This window comes from Rhinopithecus bieti, unplaced genomic scaffold (assembly GCF_001698545.2).
Source record: "Rhinopithecus bieti isolate Rb0 unplaced genomic scaffold, ASM169854v2 scaffold_61461, whole genome shotgun sequence".
Classification (NCBI taxonomy): domain Eukaryota; kingdom Metazoa; phylum Chordata; class Mammalia; order Primates; family Cercopithecidae; genus Rhinopithecus; species Rhinopithecus bieti.
The window spans coordinates 884,075-902,036 of record NW_016823852.1 but is presented as its reverse complement, the minus strand read 5'-3'; the positions used below and the strand labels follow the sequence as shown (position 1 = coordinate 902,036).

General features: G+C 43.7%; 1 protein-coding gene across 1 annotated transcript in view; it reads left to right on the top strand.

Annotated features, from left to right (window-relative positions):
- Nucleotides 1-17,962, top strand: part of TDRD9 (tudor domain containing 9) — a 137,587-nt gene that overhangs the window by 69,291 nt on the left and 50,334 nt on the right. Inside the window, 5 exon segments of the mRNA XM_017861911.1 lie at nucleotides 3,191-3,255; nucleotides 5,966-6,020; nucleotides 6,162-6,246; nucleotides 7,372-7,429; nucleotides 10,201-10,305. Coding sequence (XP_017717400.1) covers nucleotides 3,191-3,255; nucleotides 5,966-6,020; nucleotides 6,162-6,246; nucleotides 7,372-7,429; nucleotides 10,201-10,305 — 368 coding nt within the window.

The following is a 17,962-nucleotide window of genomic DNA, read 5'->3' as shown; positions in this document are numbered from 1 at the left end:
TGCCTCAGCCTCCCGAGTAGCTGGGACTTCAGGCATGTGCCACCATGCTCAGCTAAGTTTTGTATTTTTGGTAGAGATGGGTTTCACCATGTTGGTCAGAATGGTCTTGATCTCTTGACCTCATGATCCGCCCACCTCAGCCTCCCAAAGTTCTGGGATTACAGGTATGACACCGTGCCCGGCCCTTATTTTTAAAATTAATCTAACAATCTCTGCCTTTTGATTGGGTTGTTTAATCCCTTTACATTTAATTTTGTCACTGATATAGTTGAATTTATGTTGGCCGTTTAGCTTTTTGCTTTCTGTGTGTCTCATATTCTTTTTGTTCCTCTGTTTCTCTTTTACTGCTTTCTTTTGCATTTAATACGTATTTTGCAATGTAGCATTTTACTTTTTTTTTTGTTTGTTTTTTTTTTTGAGACAAGTTCTCACTGTGTTGAGCAGGCTGGGTACATGGAGTGATCATGGCTCACAGCAGCCTTGACCCCCTGGGCTCAATTGATCCTCCCACCTCAGCCTCGTGAGTAGCTGGGACTACAGGTGCTTGCCACCATGCCCTGCTAATTTTTGTATCCGGTTACTTTTAAAATTGCCTAAGGAGAAGGAAGGGGGCAAAATATGTATTTACAGTATCTTTTGTCATTACCTAATTACCTTTACCGGTTCTCTTTCTTTGTTCATGTGGATTTGAAATACTCTCTGGGGTCAGCTGTTTTCAGCACAAAAAACTTCCTTTAGTATTTCTAGTAAGGTGGGTCTGCTGCCAAAAAATAATCTCATTTTTTTGTTTATCTGGGACAGTCTTTTTTTTTTTTTTTTTTTTTTTTTTTTAGGCAGAGTTTCGCTCTTTTTGCCCAGGCTGGAGTGCAATGGTGCAATCTCAGCTCACCGCAACCTCTGCCTCCCAGGTTCAAGCGATTCTCCTGCCTCAGCCTCCTGAGTAGCTGGGATTACAGGCATGCGCCACCATGCCTGGCTAATTTTGTATTTTTAGTAGAGATGGGGTTTCTCCTTGTTGGTCAGGCTGGTCTTGAACTCCGGATCTCAGGTGATCCACCTGCCTTGGCCTCCCAAAGTGCTGGGATTACAGGCGTGAGCCACTGCGCCTGGCCAAGGGACAGTCTTTATTTAGTCTTCATTATTGAGAGTTTTACTGAATATAGGAATCTTGATTGACAATTTTTTCTTTGAGGACTTTGAATATGTCATCCCACTGCTTTCTGGCTTCCATTGTTTCTGCTGAGAATTCAGCTGTTAATCTGGTTGGGGTTTTCTTTGTGTGTGGCGTGTCATTTTTCTCTTGCTACTTTCAAGATTTCACCTTTTCTTTGAATTTCGTTATGGCTTTTATGACTTCCTGTAGGACTGGCACAATAACTGAGCCTTTAATAGGCATTTCATCTTTCTTTTAAGCCAGTTGCTTTTGGATGCATGGTAATATCATTGAATTTCGTGAGTCCATTGACCACTAAACTGAGTTCCTTGGCAGGAGGCTATGCTGTGCAGGAAGTAATGGAAGCGAGAAAGGCATCTTTAGGTCCATGCATGGGGGTATGACAGAAACTTTAGGTGCAGAGAAGGCAGATCTGAATCCAGAATAGGATCTGTGTCTATTTCCATGAGGGTAAATCAGTATCTCCTTCATGATGGAATCAACCTGTCTTCAGCTGTCTGTACTGGTGCCCCAGGGAATGGTGCCATATTTGGGACTTGGCACTGGCCCTTGCTGTTGTGTGGTTGGCATCCAGTGATGGTAGCAGCCGGATGAGTCTCATCTCAGGAAAGTGCGTGGTGTTGAGTTTGTGTGTAAGCCTTCATCCCTGCTACCCATCCACTCTGTGCATTGTCTAACCCTGGGGGGACTGGAGAAGGAGGCTGGGTCACATCCACAGGCAGGGCCTCCGGCCTGTCTGATGACTGAAAGCCTCCTCCACTGTGGCTGCCTTGTGGGCATTTCTTGGTACCTCTCCATCAGATCTCCTTATTATCAGTCTTGTCATTTCCACATCCCTGCCCAGCTGACCAAGCTATTAGCCTCTGCTTGTTGATTGGGGTGAACCCAACCTCATGGCCATGTCTCCTTCCACCCGAAGTGGTACCACCGGATGGACTGCCTGACCTCTGCTCACTGGGAGGAGCTCCCTTCCTCACTCACTGTGTGTGAGCCTCTCCTCTGGGTAGGGCTGTGATGCAGCAGATGTTCACCTCGGCTGTTGCCAGCATCCCATGCAGGCCCATCTACAAACCAGGCCTGTGTTTTTATGGTGGTGGCTGCTGCCTGAGGTCATACATGTGGCTCACACTCACAGGGAGAGATGGATGAGCAGCAGGAGCAGTGACCATGGACGCTGAGCCGCCTGTGCTGCAGCGACTGGTTTACCCCTCACACCCCTTTCTCCTTTGTAGTGACTGTTCCCAGGCATTGCCTGGATTGCCATTGCATGGCTTTTCCATGGCTCCCTCCTCAGCTCCTGTTACTTCCCCAGAGAGGCCCTTCCCAGCCAGCCCTTCTGAGAGCACTCCATAAGTATGCCTTCCCTTAGCACTGCTTATTGTGTTTCCCCAGGTGTTTCTTTTTGTCTTATTGCTAAACTGAAGGTGCCTTGCCTGTTTTCTTGTTTCTTGTCTGTCTCTCCAATTAGGATGTAAGCTCCAAAGAGCAGGGAGCTTGTCTGTCTTGTTACTGCTGTATCCTGACTACACAGAGGAGGGCTTGGCATGTAGGAAGGGCTCACAGGTTTATGGAGGAATGAAAGTTCTAAATTCACACAAAAGTAAATTTATTGACAGTAGCAGGGAGGTGAGTAGATGATTTGAGATTTTGGTCTGTACAAATCCTTTCCAATAGTAGTTTGGACTCCTGAAAGTTTAAATTTTGCTTGTAGTTATTTTAAATGTTTTTTACTTTGAAGTTCTGGATTATAATAACTAAATGTCAAGGAAAACTTCTGCAGATCGTAGGTTTTGATAGGAGAAAGTATTGGGGGTCAAAAAGCTTAAGGTCCCCGGAATGACCGTGGGGCCTTGGATGTTTTCTCATCTCTTTGGGCTTCTGTGTTTTCTTATGTACAATAAAGAACATTACATTGGATGACCTGTAAGAGCCTTTCAGGATTAAAAGCCTGTACTATTAGGATTGTAGAGAAGCAATAGCTGTTATTAGCCTTCATTGATATCACATTTTTAACAGGAACAAGGCCTGCTCGGGTGCCCAGTTTGTGTTGGAGCGAAGCAGTGTGTTGGTGTTTTTGCCAGGTAAGAACGTCATAATTTTGTGACTTGGAATCATAATACTCTGGAGAGAGGCTAAGTTTGTGCCTAACAGAGATTATGAAAGATGGTATTCTCCATAGGACTTTGTTCTTTTTACATTTTGAGTATGTGAACAAATGTAGCTTTCAGTTTCGCTTTTTATTATAATCTTTGTATTTCTTTTTTTTTTTTTTCCTTTCCTTTCCTTTTCCTTTTTCTAGATGGAGTCTTGCTCTGTTGCCAGGCTGGAGTGCAGTGGCACGATCTCGGCTCACTGCAACCTCCTCCTCCTCAGTTCCAGTGATTCTCCTGCCTCAGCTTCCCGAGTAGCTGGGACTACAGGTGTACACCACCATGCCCGGCTAATTTTTGTATTTTTAGTAGAGATGAGGTTTCATCATGTTGGCCAGGATGGTCTCGATCTCTTGACCTCGTGATCTGCCCTCTGTGGCCTCCCAAAGTGCTGGGTTTACAGATGTGAGCCACTGTGCCCGGCCAACCCTTGTATTTCTAAAAAGATTTCTTATTAATAAATTATTAAGAGTTCAATTTTTTTTTTTTTTTTTTGAGACAGAGTCTCACTCTGTTGCCCAGGCAGGAGTACAGTGGCACAATCTCGGCTCACTGCAACCTCTGCCTCCTGGGTTCAAGCGATTCTCCTACCTAAGCCTCCCAAGTAGCTGGGATTACAGATGCGCACCACCATGCTTGTCTAGAGTTCAACTTTTTGAAGGCAGTCTTGCCACCTTCAGAATTTCCAGTAAAATATTTGGCTTTGTTAAATTTGCATTTTACATGTATGGTTATAAATGTGAGGTAACTGTCGTTAGTTTGCATTGAAAGCTTATTTAGTAGTAGTAAAACATACTGTTACTGTAATACCATGAGAATCATCAGGGTAATCCTTGAGTTCCCTTCTCAGTGTTTGAGAAAACAGGTTTTTAAAATACCTTTCTGAAAAGATGAATTTATGTTAAATTGTACTTTTCAAAATTACTTGATTTTTAATTTAAGTGGTATAGCTTGATGAAACATGACAATAATTCAAATATTTTCTGTTGTAAGGTAATATAGAGCATAAACAGATTTGTTCTTACAATAATGGAGAATGAAAAACATGCAATGAAAATAGCTTATTTAATTTTGGAATGCAACGTAATGAGTTGCAAACTTTTGTCATGTTTTGCTTAGGTGATAAGGATTTGTTTACATGCAGGGAACCATTAGCTGACAGTGGGGTGGTGTTGCATTTGCATTGGAGAATATTTATCAAATGACTGCTGTGTGCATAATATTGTATTAAGGGGAAAAACATCACCAAAGTGGAGCCATGTTGATACTAGCTTAAGAATACCTAACATGAGATAAGTACTTTTTATTTTTATTCCATTTGTTTTTTTAGAAAGGGTCTTGCTGTGTTGCCCAGGCTGGAGTGGTGTGACCCTGACTCACTGCAGCCTCTGCCTCCTGGGCTGAAGTGATATTTCTACCTCCCAAGTAGCGGGGACTACAGACGTGTACCCCCAGGCCTGACCAAATTTTTTTTTTTTTGTATATTTTTGTAGAGATAGTGTTTAACTAGGTTGCCCAGGCTAGTCTCGAGCTGCTAGGCTCTAGTGGTCTCCATGAAGTGATCCATCTGCCTCAGCCTCCCAAAGTATTGAGATTGCAGGCGTGAGCCACTGCTCCTGGCTGATAAATACTTTTTACCTGCTAAACATTGCCTGAAGGAAATATTTATAAGTGATATTTTACATTTAGGGTTGCTATCTTTTTAATATATTCATGTGAATTCAAGTTTGATAGATGTTTTTGTGTTAATTGATCTTTTGTGAACAGTTCTATGATAGTTTTCCAGGGCTGCTGTAGCCAAGTGCCACAAACTAAATGGCTTAAAAGAACAGCCATGTATTCTCTCCCGGTTTCGGAGGCTAGATGTTCACAGTCGAGTTGTTAGCAGGGCCATGCTCTTTCTGAGCCTCTTCCTCTTTCCAGCTCCTGGTAGTGGCCATCAGTCCCCAGTGCTCCTTGACCTGTGGCTGCATCACTCCTGTGTCTGTCGTCACATGGCATTCTCTGTTTGTGCCTCTTCCCTTGTATGGACACCACGGCCCAACGCATTCCAGTATAACTTCATCTTAACTAATTACACCTGCAATGACTCTGTTTCCAAATAACACCACATTCCAGATTACTGGAGTTGGGACTTCAGTACATCTTTTTAGGGGACACAGTTCAACCCATAACAGACTCAGATTTGAAAATCAGGGTGGGGCAAAAGTACATGCTAGCTTAGCTTTCAGCAAACAGGACAGAGGCCTGATGGAAATGGTTTAGCACATCCTCATGACCAAAACTTTACAAATGTTATTTTTTTGATTGTAAAGATTTTGCATGCTCATTATAGAAAATTTAGAAAATCTGGGGTAAAAAAGAAATGCAAAATTACTCATATAGCTAACACCCACAGGGAGTCACTGCTGTGTAAAGGAAAACTGGAAGAATATGGTTTTCCCTATATTTTGAGATACTACTAATCAGTGTCACTGTGTACTTTTACTTGTGTTTCTGGTATATTTAGGCAAAGAGGATAAAAAAGTCAAATGAATTGGTAGGGCCTTCTTTGAAAGATATGCCATTTTAATTTAAAAGTTGGTTTCTAGCAGTAAATACAAAGATGTTTATTTCCCTCCTCCACTTTTTTCTTCCCTAGGTCTGGGTGAAATAAACTATATGCATGAACTTCTCACAAACCTGGTTCATAAAAGGTATGTTGAAAATGATACAGCTGTATTCTTCTAAACCCTTGTGTTGTTTCTGCCTTAAATAATTTTAATTATCTCAGTATTTATTTTTGTATCTCATGTATATCTATTCTTTATGGAGATTTTATTTTAGTAATTTCTTAGGTTGCAGGTCTATCCACTCCATTCAAGTGTGGCTTTAGAAGAACAGAATAATATATTTTTAAGTCCAGTCCCTGGGTACAGAAAGGTAGGAAAACTGGGAAGACAAGTTCTAAGCACTTTAGGTAAATTTTCCTTAGAGACTCTACTCATGAAAAATATTTTCTGGGTGTCGTGGCTCATGCTGGTGTTTCCAGCACTGTGGGAGGCTGAGGCGGGTGAATCGTTTGAGCTCAGGTGTTTGAGACCAGCCTGGTAGCATGGCGAAACCCCATCTCTACAAAAAATATAAAAATTACCTGAGTGCAGTGACACACACCTGTGGTCCCAGCTACTTGGGAGGCTGAGGTAGGAGGCTTGTGCCTGGCTGGTGGAGGCTGCAGTGAGCTGAGATCACACAAGTGCACTCCAGCCTGGGGGACAGAACAAGACTCTGTCTCAAAAAAAAAAAAAAAAAAATTCACATTTCAGCAGTGTGTTCTATTAGTGGTTAGTCACTTAAACAAGTATTTGCCTGATGAGCCAGGTATGTTGTTTAGTTTTGTGTTTTATTTTGTAAATCAGTTTGCTAAAAAGCTAAGATTTTTTATTTTCTCAATTCAGGAATTCTGATGCCTTTTAATTCTTCTTTAGCATTTCTCTAACTTTGGGACTGTTCTGGTGTCCCTGAAACCATTCTGGTGACTGGTTAGAAGCCATATTCTAGGTCCTGCTTCAGGAGGATTTCTTTATCTCAGATAATGTGTGAATGATGGAGTTGTTTTAACTAGACCCTTCTAGAGCTGCTTGAGGTGATCAGGGGGCCTGAGCTGGCAACCTCGCCCCTGGATTGCTTTGGAATCCCTAGGAGCAGCCTTGAGTGGTATTCTAGGGCAACTACAAGCTACAGCCCTTCTTCTAGAAACCTGGTTGTACCCCTGGGCGATTCCAAGACCCCTCTCCACCCCACCAAAGCTACCACCCCAGAAGTCAGGAACAGCTCCCTTTGCCTGTATCTAAGCCCTTGCTGTGTTGTATGTGGCTGGTTTTCCATTCACCAGGGGCTTCTTGATCAATTGTGGTGTCTATAAAATAGAAAAATGGCTAATTTTGAAATCTGAGTTCAGTATTTACATTCAGAAGCTTTAAAATAATTTTTGCATTTTCGTAAACTTTGCCTAATGATGTCCAGAATATAGTAGGAATGTCAGCTTTTTTCTTTGATGTTTAACAGATTATTCTGTCCACCAATATTGCAGAGAGTTCTGTCACAGTTCCAGATGTTAAATATGGTAAGATACTTACCTGTTTACCTCCCGGCATTAGCTGTAGTGCCATATTTATTGGCTTATTCACCTCACTCAGGAATTGTTCTTCTCTTCCTCCCCATCTCGCCCTGTTTTGGAAGATGGAATTGAGAAAAGTAGGTTTACGTAGTTTCTCCCATACTCTTAGTTCACCACCTCCTCCTCTGAGTGCAGCATTTCATGCTTTAGGGCAAGCTGGCTAGTAGGAAGTGTTTGGGGTATTCCCACTGGGCCTTGTGGGAAACAACTTTGGGGCTGCCAGGTGGAGTTCTGTGACTGGAGGGAGGCAGATGTGGGGAGGAACTTAGGCCATCTAAGTTCTGAAGGTTGCTTGGCGGGACACCCTGTCAACTCTGGAGCAGGCCGCTTTGTCATCCCATTTTCTGTATCTGTGTCTTGTTACTTTGTGAGATTGCTTCATCAATGAGTTTTCTAAATTCATTAATTTGTATTTGAGAACCTACCACATGTGCCAGGCACTGTTTTCAATGCTGGCAGTACAGTGGTGAATAAGACAAAGTCCAGTCCTCATGACTGCTGCGTTCTGGTGGGAGAGAGAGAGACGCTTAGCGGGTAAAAAGGTCTTTATAATTTCAGGTACAGGTCAATGTTGTGTAGGAAAATAAATCAGGGGAAGAGGTTACAGTTACTGGGAAAAAATGATCTTTCAGATAGGATGATGTGGAATTACCTCTTTGAGGAAGTGACATTTTAATAGAGGCCTGAATTAAATGAGGAGCGAGCCATGCGGAAAGGTGGCTGGGGTGTGGGGAACAGGTTTGAGGAGCAGCACACGGCCAGTGTGGCTGGAATGGGTAAACCAGGGCAGATGATAATGAGCGGGTGTTTTGTCTCTGTACCGGGGAAATAGCAGTAAGCAAAATAGACAAAAGCCTTTGTTCTTGTGACACTTTCAGGGGTGGGTGGATAAATACAGATATGTAGTAAGTTACATGATAGTGAGTATATGAAGAAAAAAGAGGGAGTTATTGGGTAGGGAGTGTTAGGGAAGCACCATTGAGATTGTAGCTGGAGTGACCAGGGAATGTGACAAGTCACATGCTGAGGGAGGTTAGGGAGGGAGTCAGGTCCATACCTGGCAAAAGAGTGTTTAGAGTAGGAGAAAGCAAGAGTGTGCTTGATGGTTGTGAAACAGCACCATCAAGCAAGGAGGCCAGGGCAGCTGGACCAGTGTGAACAAAGGGGAAAGGAGCCTGAAGAGAGGCCTGGGGGTAGCAGGGCCCGTAGGGCCTGGTGCATCCTTTGCTGTGCTGGGCAAGATGGAGAATCCTTGGTGAGTTTTGAAAACAGAAATGATATAACCTGAAGTTCACTTAACAGGATTTCTCTGGGAATAGACTAGAATGAGGCAAAGGAGATAAAAGGAAGAGAGTTAGGAGGGTATCCCAAGAATCTAGGCAAGAATCGGTGGTGTTTAGAATAGGACAGTAGCGATAGGGGACAGGAGGTACGGGCAGATCCCAGGGAGATTCTGAAGGCAGAGCTGGTGAGGATGTGCTGAGGTGTCTGATGGAGAAATTGTGAGAGACACGTTTGGTCGGCCCTCTAGACGTGTGGCCTGAGAGACTGGAAGGATGGAGGCTCCTGTGAGATGGTGAAGGCTGTGGAAGGAGCAGGGTGGGGTAGGTGAGGAGCTGAGATTTGGGCTGAGACATGTGCTAGATGTTCAGGTGGAGGTGTCGTGGAAGCAGCTGGCTGTGTGAGCTTGGAGACCAGGGCCAGGGAGCAGCTGGCGGGGGTGTCAGCCGGTGACTGGCGTTGGAAGGCAGGAACCTGGCCAAACTCTTCTGGGAGTGCACAGAGGGAGGGTGGCCCCAGTGTTTAAAGGTGGGCAATAAGAGCAGAGGGGCCTCCAGAGCAGTGGGAAGAAAGCCAGTGAGCACAGGGGCCTAGACACCCAGTAGGAAAGGGTCTTGAGGGGATGGAGTGGAGGAGTGCATCAGATGCTCATGGCAGATCAAGGAGAACCTCCCACCGGGGCTGTTGTCAGTGACCTTGACAAGAGCAGCTTTGGTGGAAGCAAGCGTCTGCTTGGAATGTGCTCAAGAAAGAATGGGAAGAAATGAATCAAGAACCGGTGGCGGCAGACAACACTCCACAGGTGTTTTGCTGTAGGGGAGCAGAGGAAATGGGGCAGTAAGTGAAGGGGTGGCCCAGGGGAGTGAGTGTTGCTGATGGGAGATCCCCAGTGCTTTGGCTGTGTGAGGGGGAAAGGTGGAGTGGAGGGGAGGAGGCAGGCCACGGATGAGGATACTAAAGCGCAGAGACACTCGGCGGCTTATCCAGCCAGGCACACCGACGTGTACAGATGCACAGACACACACACCCATCCAGACAGACATACACATACCCGGACACCCAGATCCACCCACAGGCACACGCAGATGCGGGATTTGAATTCTGGCAGTCCCTTGCATCAGCTGCTCGTCTGTACTGCTGTTGTAATGATGCTCTTTTGGAGAACGTTACTCTTTCGGGTGCAGTCCAGGTAGGCCTTCTTATGACACGTTGGGTCTTTACACCCAGAGACTCCCAGTACTCAGCAAGAAAGGATGTGACCACCAACTCCCTGTCCTGGGCAGAAGGAGTGGTCAGTGCGTGGCAAATATTTCTGCCTGTTCACTAATTCTTAAGGCTGCATGCTTCAAATGGTTTTATCACTATGCATTGTGATTTATTATGCAATGATCTCTTATTAGCATGGTGTTTATAGTTCTTTTCTTTTTAAATGGCAGTTATAGATTTTTGTTTGACTAGAACTTTGGTCTGTGATGAAGATACAAATTATCAGAGTCTGCGATTGAGTTGGGCCTCTAAAACCAGCTGTAATCAGAGAAAAGGTAAGACATTTGTGTTAAAGCACAGTAATGAGTCAGTGGTGACACAGCGGCACATTCAGGTGGTTTTTTTTTTTTTTTTTTTTTTTCCTGAGATGGAGTCTCGCTCTGTCGCCCAGGCTGGAGTGCAGTGGCACGATCTCGACTCACTGCAAGCTCTGCCTCCTGGTTCTCACCATTCTCCTGCCTCAGCCTCCCGAGTAGCAGGGACTACAGGCACCTGCGACCATGCCCGGCTAATTTTTTGTATTCTTTTGGTAGAGACAGGGTTTCACCGTGTTAGCCAGGATGGTCTTGATTTACTGACGTCGTGATCCGCCCGCCTCGGCCTCCCAAAGTGCTGGGATTACAAGGGTGAGCCACCGCGCCCAGCCATTCAGATGCTTTTCTAAAAAATTCATGTTTTGCACTTTTTACTCAGATTATTTCCTTTCTTGGAACCAGTTTTAAGTTTTTAGCAATGGCTTCTCATATTGTCAGAGTGTCCATTTAAATCCATGCTTCTCCTCTGTTCTAATGTATGAGGTCTTTGTACAAACTGGATAAACCCTATCATCCTGACACTGTTTTTTTCCTAAAGTGAAATTAAAAAATTATTGGTGAAGAACTATGGAAACCAAGTGGATCACTTCAGTAATTTTTGATCATCTGATTTGTGTTTCACTTTGATCTTCCTAGGGTTAGTTTTCCTAAAGTGGTTCCACAGAGAGTTCCGGATTTGCTGCATCAGCCACATGTATCACTGGGCAGAGATGAGGGTGTGAGGTCACTTTTGGAGTCTTGGGATGCTTCGACCACAGTGGAGGTGTATTCATGACATACCTGGGACAGGTTGTTAAGATCACCTGTGGCAAGAACTGATTTTACAGAACAGCGTTCTCAGTGCAGACTGAGAAGTGGCTTATTTTTTTATTTTTAGAGAACTTTTTGAGAAGGGTAGATAAAAGACCATTTCAAGGATACTAAAATACTAAATACACCCCTCAAATAATAAAGGCAACATTGATTTAATATTTACCATACGCCAGACATTCTTCTAAGTGTTTATTAACTCATTTAATCTTCTTAACAACCCTGTGAGGTAAGTACATACATAGTGTGTTAATTAAGATTCCCATTTCTTAGTGAAGCAGCTGAGAGGCACGGAAATAGTAACTTGCTCAAGATTATAGTAGGAAGTGGTGGGAATGAGGTTTGAACTCAGAAATCTGACTTTGGTCTACATTCTTAACCTTTTCGTTGTATCACCTCTCCTGAAATGACTTGCCCAGAGAGGGGTTAAGAGAATGACTAAGCAGCCGCTAAAATAGGGTTGCAGAGGCCAGGCGCGGTGGCTCACACCTGTAATCCCAGCACTTTGGGAGGCCAAGGTGGGTAGATTGCCTGAGCTTAGGAGTTCCAGACCAGCCTGGACAACATGGCAAAACTCTGTGTCTACCAAAACACAAAAAATTAGCTGGGCATGGTGGCACATACCTGTGGTCCCAGCTACTCGGGAGGGTGAAGTGGGAGGATCACTTGAGCCTGGGAGGTGGAGGTTGAAGTGAGCCAAGATCACACACACTGCACTCCAGCCTGGGTGACAGAGTGAGAGCCCTGTCTCAAAAAANAGAGGGGTTAAGAGAATGACTAAGCAGCCGCTAAAATAGGGTTGCAGAGGCCAGGCGCGGTGGCTCACACCTGTAATCCCAGCACTTTGGGAGGCCAAGGTGGGTAGATTGCCTGAGCTTAGGAGTTCCAGACCAGCCTGGACAACATGGCAAAACTCTGTGTCTACCAAAAACACAAAAAATTAGCTGGGCATGGTGGCACATACCTGTGGTCCCAGCTACTCGGGAGGGTGAAGTGGGAGGATCACTTGAGCCTGGGAGGTGGAGGTTGAAGTGAGCCAAGATCACACACACTGCACTCCAGCCTGGGTGACAGAGTGAGAGCCCTGTCTCAAAAAAAAAAAAAAAAAAAAAAAAAAGTCACAGAGGTTCTCATCACTTTGGAAAAACCTTATGTATTATTATAAAGTTAAGAGAAAAAAGGCTATTAAATTGTAGTCACCTCACTAGGTTTAACCTCCTTCCCCCTCAAACTTCCCAAAAAACTATGCTTAAAAAATGACTAGAAATAGCTGGGTGCGGTGGCTTGCACCTGTAATCCCAGCACTTCGGGAGGCTGAGGCTGGTGGATCATTTGAGGTCAGGAGTTTGAGACCAGTCCGGCCAACATGGTGAAACCCTGTCTCTATTACAAATATAATAATTAGCTGAGTGTGGTGGCACGCACCTGTAATCCCAACTACTTGGGAGGCTGAAGTCTGAGAATTGCTTGAACCTGGGAGGTGGAGGTTGCAGTGAGCCTAGATCACGCCACTGCACTCCAGCCTGGGCAACAGAGCAAGACTCTGTCTCAAAACAAAAAACCCTCAACAAAAAATGACTAGAAATAAATATACAAAAATGTTAAAAGTGATTATCTTTGGGTTAGTCTTGGGATTATAGGAGTTTTGTCTACCTTTTTGTATATTCAAAATTTCTATAATTAGATATTTATTATAAAATTTCTTCCTTTACAGGATATTGCAAAAATAGTACATAGAATCCTTTGAATCCTTCTCTTACCTTCTCCTGGAGTGGGACATTTGTATAAGTACAGTCAACCAGGAAATTGACGTAGTGTGACACTGTTAGACCATACACCTTGTTTCACAGTTTTCCTTGTACCGTGTGTATGATTCTCTGCAGTTTGATCCTGTGTGTAAGTTTGTGTAACCACTACTGTGATCAGAACACAGAACTGTCCTGTCCCACTGCTATGCAGGGGTGGCCCTGTGCTGCCCCCTTGCAGCCATACCTGCCCCTAATACTCTGCCTGCCAACTGGTGACCCATCTTCATCTCTGCAGCTTTGTCATTTCCGGGATGTTAGATAAATGGAATCACACAGTATGTGACCTTTTGAAATTGTCTTTTTCCAAGACTTACCATAGTGTTCTTAGGAGCCATCTAAGCCAATACAAGCTGCATGCATGTATCAGTGGCTCATTCCTTTTTATTACTAAGTAGTATTCCACTGAACATTTACCTGTTTAAGGACATTTGAGGTTTTTCCAATTCTTGCCGTGTGAATAAAACGGCTGTGAATATTCATGTACGGGTTTTTGTGTGACCATAAGTTTTCATTTCTCTGGTATAAAAACCCAAGAATATAATTACTGGGTCATGTGGTAAATCTATGTTTAGTTTCTTTTGTTTTGTTTTGAGATGGAGTCTCAGATGGAGTCTCACTCTGTCGCCGGGCTGGAGTGCAGTGGCGTGATCTCAGCTCACTGCAACCTTCACCTTCCGGGTTCAAGCAATTATCCTGCCTCAGCCTCCCTAGTAGCTGGGACTACAGGCGTGCCCCACCATGCCCAGCTAATTTTTGTATTTTTAGTAGAGACAGGGTTTCACCATGTTGGCCAGGCTGGTCTCTAACTCTTGACCTCATGATCCTCCTGTCTTGGCCTCCCAAAGTGCTGGGATTACAGGCATGAGCCACTGTGCCCAGCCTATGTTTAGTTTTATAAGGCACTACTCTTTCCATGGTGGCTGTGTCATTTTACATTCCATGAGCAATGTGTGAGATCTATTTTTTCCATATTCTTGCCAGCACCACTGTTAAAAGAAAAATTTTGGCCAGACACGGTGGCTCATGCCTATAATCCCAGCACTTTGGGAGGATGAGATGGGCAGATTGCATGAGCCCAGGAGTTTGAGATCAGCTTGGGCAACGTGGCAAAACCCTATCTCTATAAAAAATACAAAAATTAGCCAACCATGACGGCATGTGCCTATACTCCCAGCTACTCAGTTGGGTAAGGTGGGAGGATGGATTGAGCCTGGGAAATCGATGCAGTTGAGCCATGATTGCGCCACTGCACTCCAACCTGTGTGACAGTGAGATGCTGTTCTGAAAAAAAAAAAAAAGAAAAAAATTTTAGACAAATTAAACTTAACAGAGTTTTAAAGAACATTTTGCAAATGGGTCTACCTCTGAACTGGAAGAGGTTTAGAGAGACTCTGGTACTGTTGCATGGTCAAGGAAGATTTATGAACAGAAAAAGGAAAGTGATGTGTAGAGAACAGAAGTGAGTTACAGAAATGGCCAGACTGACTACAGCTGGGCATTGGTCATCTTTGAATGTGGTTTGAGCAGTTGGTTGCCTTTGATTGGCTGAAACCCGGTGATTGGCATAAGAGTGGGTTATAGTCTGTTTGCATATGTAGTTAGGTTATAGTTTACTATGTGCAGAGAGACTTTTAGGCTGAACTTAAAATATGTAAGGAGGCATCTTTAGGCTAAACTTTTTTCTTTTTTTCTTTCTTTCTTTTTTTTTTTTTGAGACGGAGTCTTGCTCTGTTGCCAGGCTGGAGTGCAGTGGCACGATCTTGGCTTACTGCAAGCTCTGCCTCCCGGGTTCATGCCATTCTCCTGCCTCAGCCTCCCGAGTAGCTGGGACTTCAGGTGCCCGCCACCACGCCTGGCTAATTTTTTGTATTTTAGTAGAGACGGGGTTTCACTGTGTTAGCCAGGATGGTCTTGATCTCCTGACCTCATGATCTGTCCACCTTGGCCTCCCAAAGTGCTGGGATTACAGATGTGAGCCACTGCGCCCGGCCAGCATCTGTCTGCTTTTAAAATTTTTAGTTTGATTATTTTGCATTTAGTATGAGTGACTTTATTTTGGATTAGCCTGGTATGTTGGAGCCTAGTGTATGAGTTTAGTCCAAAACAATAGTCTCTCATCATTTTGTTTAACAATTTCCTCCTTTTGGTCAGATTTTGACTTAGGTGAGAGTGTGACCAAAACTTAGGGCTTTAGTGTCACTCTCAGTTATTGTCATTTTGGGTTTTTAGTCTTGACATGTTATTTATGGGCTATGGTTTTTTCATGATGACACTTTTTTTTGAGCTTTTGTTGTTTTAAGTGAAGAAGAGACTGACGTTTTTATGTATTCATTTTTGAGACAAGTTCTTGCTCTGTCACTCAGGCTGGAGTACAGTGGCATGATCATGGCTCACTGCAGCCTCAAGCTCCCAAGCTCAAGCAATCCTCCCACCTCAGCCTCCCGAGTGGCTGAGACTACAAGTGTGTGCCACCACACCCAGCTCATTTTTTATTTTTTTGTGGAGACAGGGATCTCACTATGTTGCCCAGGCTGGATCTCACTATGCTGCCCAGGCTAGTTCTAACTATGTTGCCCAGGCTGGATCTCACTATGTTGCCCAGGCTGGACTCAAGTGATCCTCCTACCTCAGCCTCCCAAAGTGCTGGGATTACAGTTACGAGCCACCACACTCAGCCAACATTTTGTAGATGGCTGTATGTAAACATTTAAAACTTTTGAGAGAATACAGTGTACCAGGGAGACTACTATTATGACTGTTAGGAGGATAATACCAAAAGTTTGGAATATGTTCTTTAGCCAGGGTTTCCATGAACCATACCAATGAAAATCAAATAGATCAAAGAATGAATCAGATAAAGAGGCTTGCTTTTAACCAAGCAGTCCGTTTATCTTTATCTTGAGTCTTTTTTTTTTTTTTTTTTTTTTTTTTTTTGATGATGGGTTTTGCTCTTGTTGCCCAGGCTGGAGTGCAATGGCGCGATCTTGGCTCACTGCAATCTCTGACTCCCGGGTTCAAGTGACTCTCCTGCCTCAGCCTCCTGAGTAGCTGGGATTACAGGCGCATGCCACCATGCCCGGCTAATTTTTTGTATTTTTAGTAGAGATAGGATTTCACTATGTTGGCAAGGCTCGTCTCGAACTCCTGACCTCAGGCGATCCACCTGCCTCAGCCTCCCAAAGTGCTGGGATTATAGGCATGAGCCACCGTGCCCGGCCTAACTGATTCTTTATAATACCTGATGTGTTTATGTATGTATAATAAGTAGTGTCAGCAACTTTTTTTTCCCAATCTAACCAGTAAGTAATCTAGAGAAATTTTATTACCTAGCACAACTTTAGCGAGAGAATTTAAAAAAGTCTGTTGTGTAATCATAGGCTTTGTAGTAGAATCTATTCTAGAGCCTATTAGGAGTGATACATTTTTAATTATTGTCTTATTTACTCTAAATCATGGGAAAAGAGACCTAACAAATGACGTCTATCTAGAAGGGTGAAGGCCTCTTGGCAATGTTTTCTTTAACCTATGATGTAAGTCAAGAGGGATGAACCAATGGTTTGTTTCTGACTGATTATGGATTAACAAAGGTACTATTAAAATTTTTTTATATCTGCCTTTTGTCTTTTGTTTATTAAGGCATAAGATAGTCCATGTGTAAGGTTGGCTGTAAAATATTTTACCAATAAAAGTATACCCCATGAGTGTACATAATCACCTCTTTTTTTAGGGAAGTTACTATATGCATTATTGTTTATAGAGGCAGAAGCAAGGGGAAAAATAAGAGGTTGGAGTCTCATGATAGAGAAGTCTTAATTTGTGATCTTGGGAAAGCTGTTCACATCTGGGATGTTGTCTGCTTTTGGGGAGAAACTTTTTTGGTTAGCTTTACCTTAAGGTTTCTAATGGGTGTATAGTTTTTAAGAGTCTGGAGGAGCTCTTTTAATTTGTGAGATTATGCACTTAAGCTTTGAGATCCCAAAGTTTTGTAATGTGGGTGGCAAGGGCAGTCTTTCTCTGACGTTGTTTTTAGAAGAGTCAATCTCTGGGTTTTAGATCGTGAAGTATTTGATTGTCCTTAGTTGGTGGACCATGAAAAGCTTTTTTTTTACCTGGTGAAAATATATTTTGGTATAATGCATTAAAATCTTGTGGCATTTAGTCATACTAGAGTTTAGTAGCAGAAGATACATGAGACTCTATTATCAGGTGCATAGAGGCCTTTTAGTGACTATTTTATAAGGGATTACCTTCTGTTTTTTACTGAAGTGGATTTGATTGTCTTCAATCTGTAATTCCTTTGACTATGACAATCTAGTTAGTTTTTTCTAATGCTATTGTATCTGTAATACTTTATTTAACTGTTTTATAACTTGTCTAGTGAAATAAGCACTTCTGTCATTGGAGATTTTTTTTATGAATGACCCATGAGAGAACACATTTTCTAGTAACCTATTTGGAATAATTTCAGTGGACTTTGGATAATAGGGGTGGTGATCCCTAGTTTTTGGCATCTGGCCCTGAGGTGATTAAGGCAGAAGAATATTGCCTCCTGGGTGCACAGTCCATACAGAGGACGGAGGATGTATGGCTGTGGTTGGTTAGTTTTACATATCAAAGACATGTTCCTGGCTGGACCCTTTGCTCTAAGAATTGGCTAGTCTTGGGAGGGGCAGTCTCACCCCAGCCAGAAAGGTTTTTAAAAATACCAAAGCATCGGCCGGGCGCGGTGGCTCAAGCCTGTAATCCCAGCACTTTGGGAGGCCGAGGCGTGTGGATCAGGAGGTCAAGAGATTGAGACCCTCCTGGCTAACACGGTGAAACCCCGTCTCTACTAAAAATACAAAAAACTAGCCGGGCGAGGTGGCGGGCGCCTGTAGTCCCAGCTACTCGGAGGCTGAGGCGGGAGAATGGCGGGAACCCGGGAGGCGAAGCTTGCAGTGAGCTGAGATCCGGCCACTGCACTCCAGCCTGGGCGACAGAGCGAGACTCCTCCTCAAAAA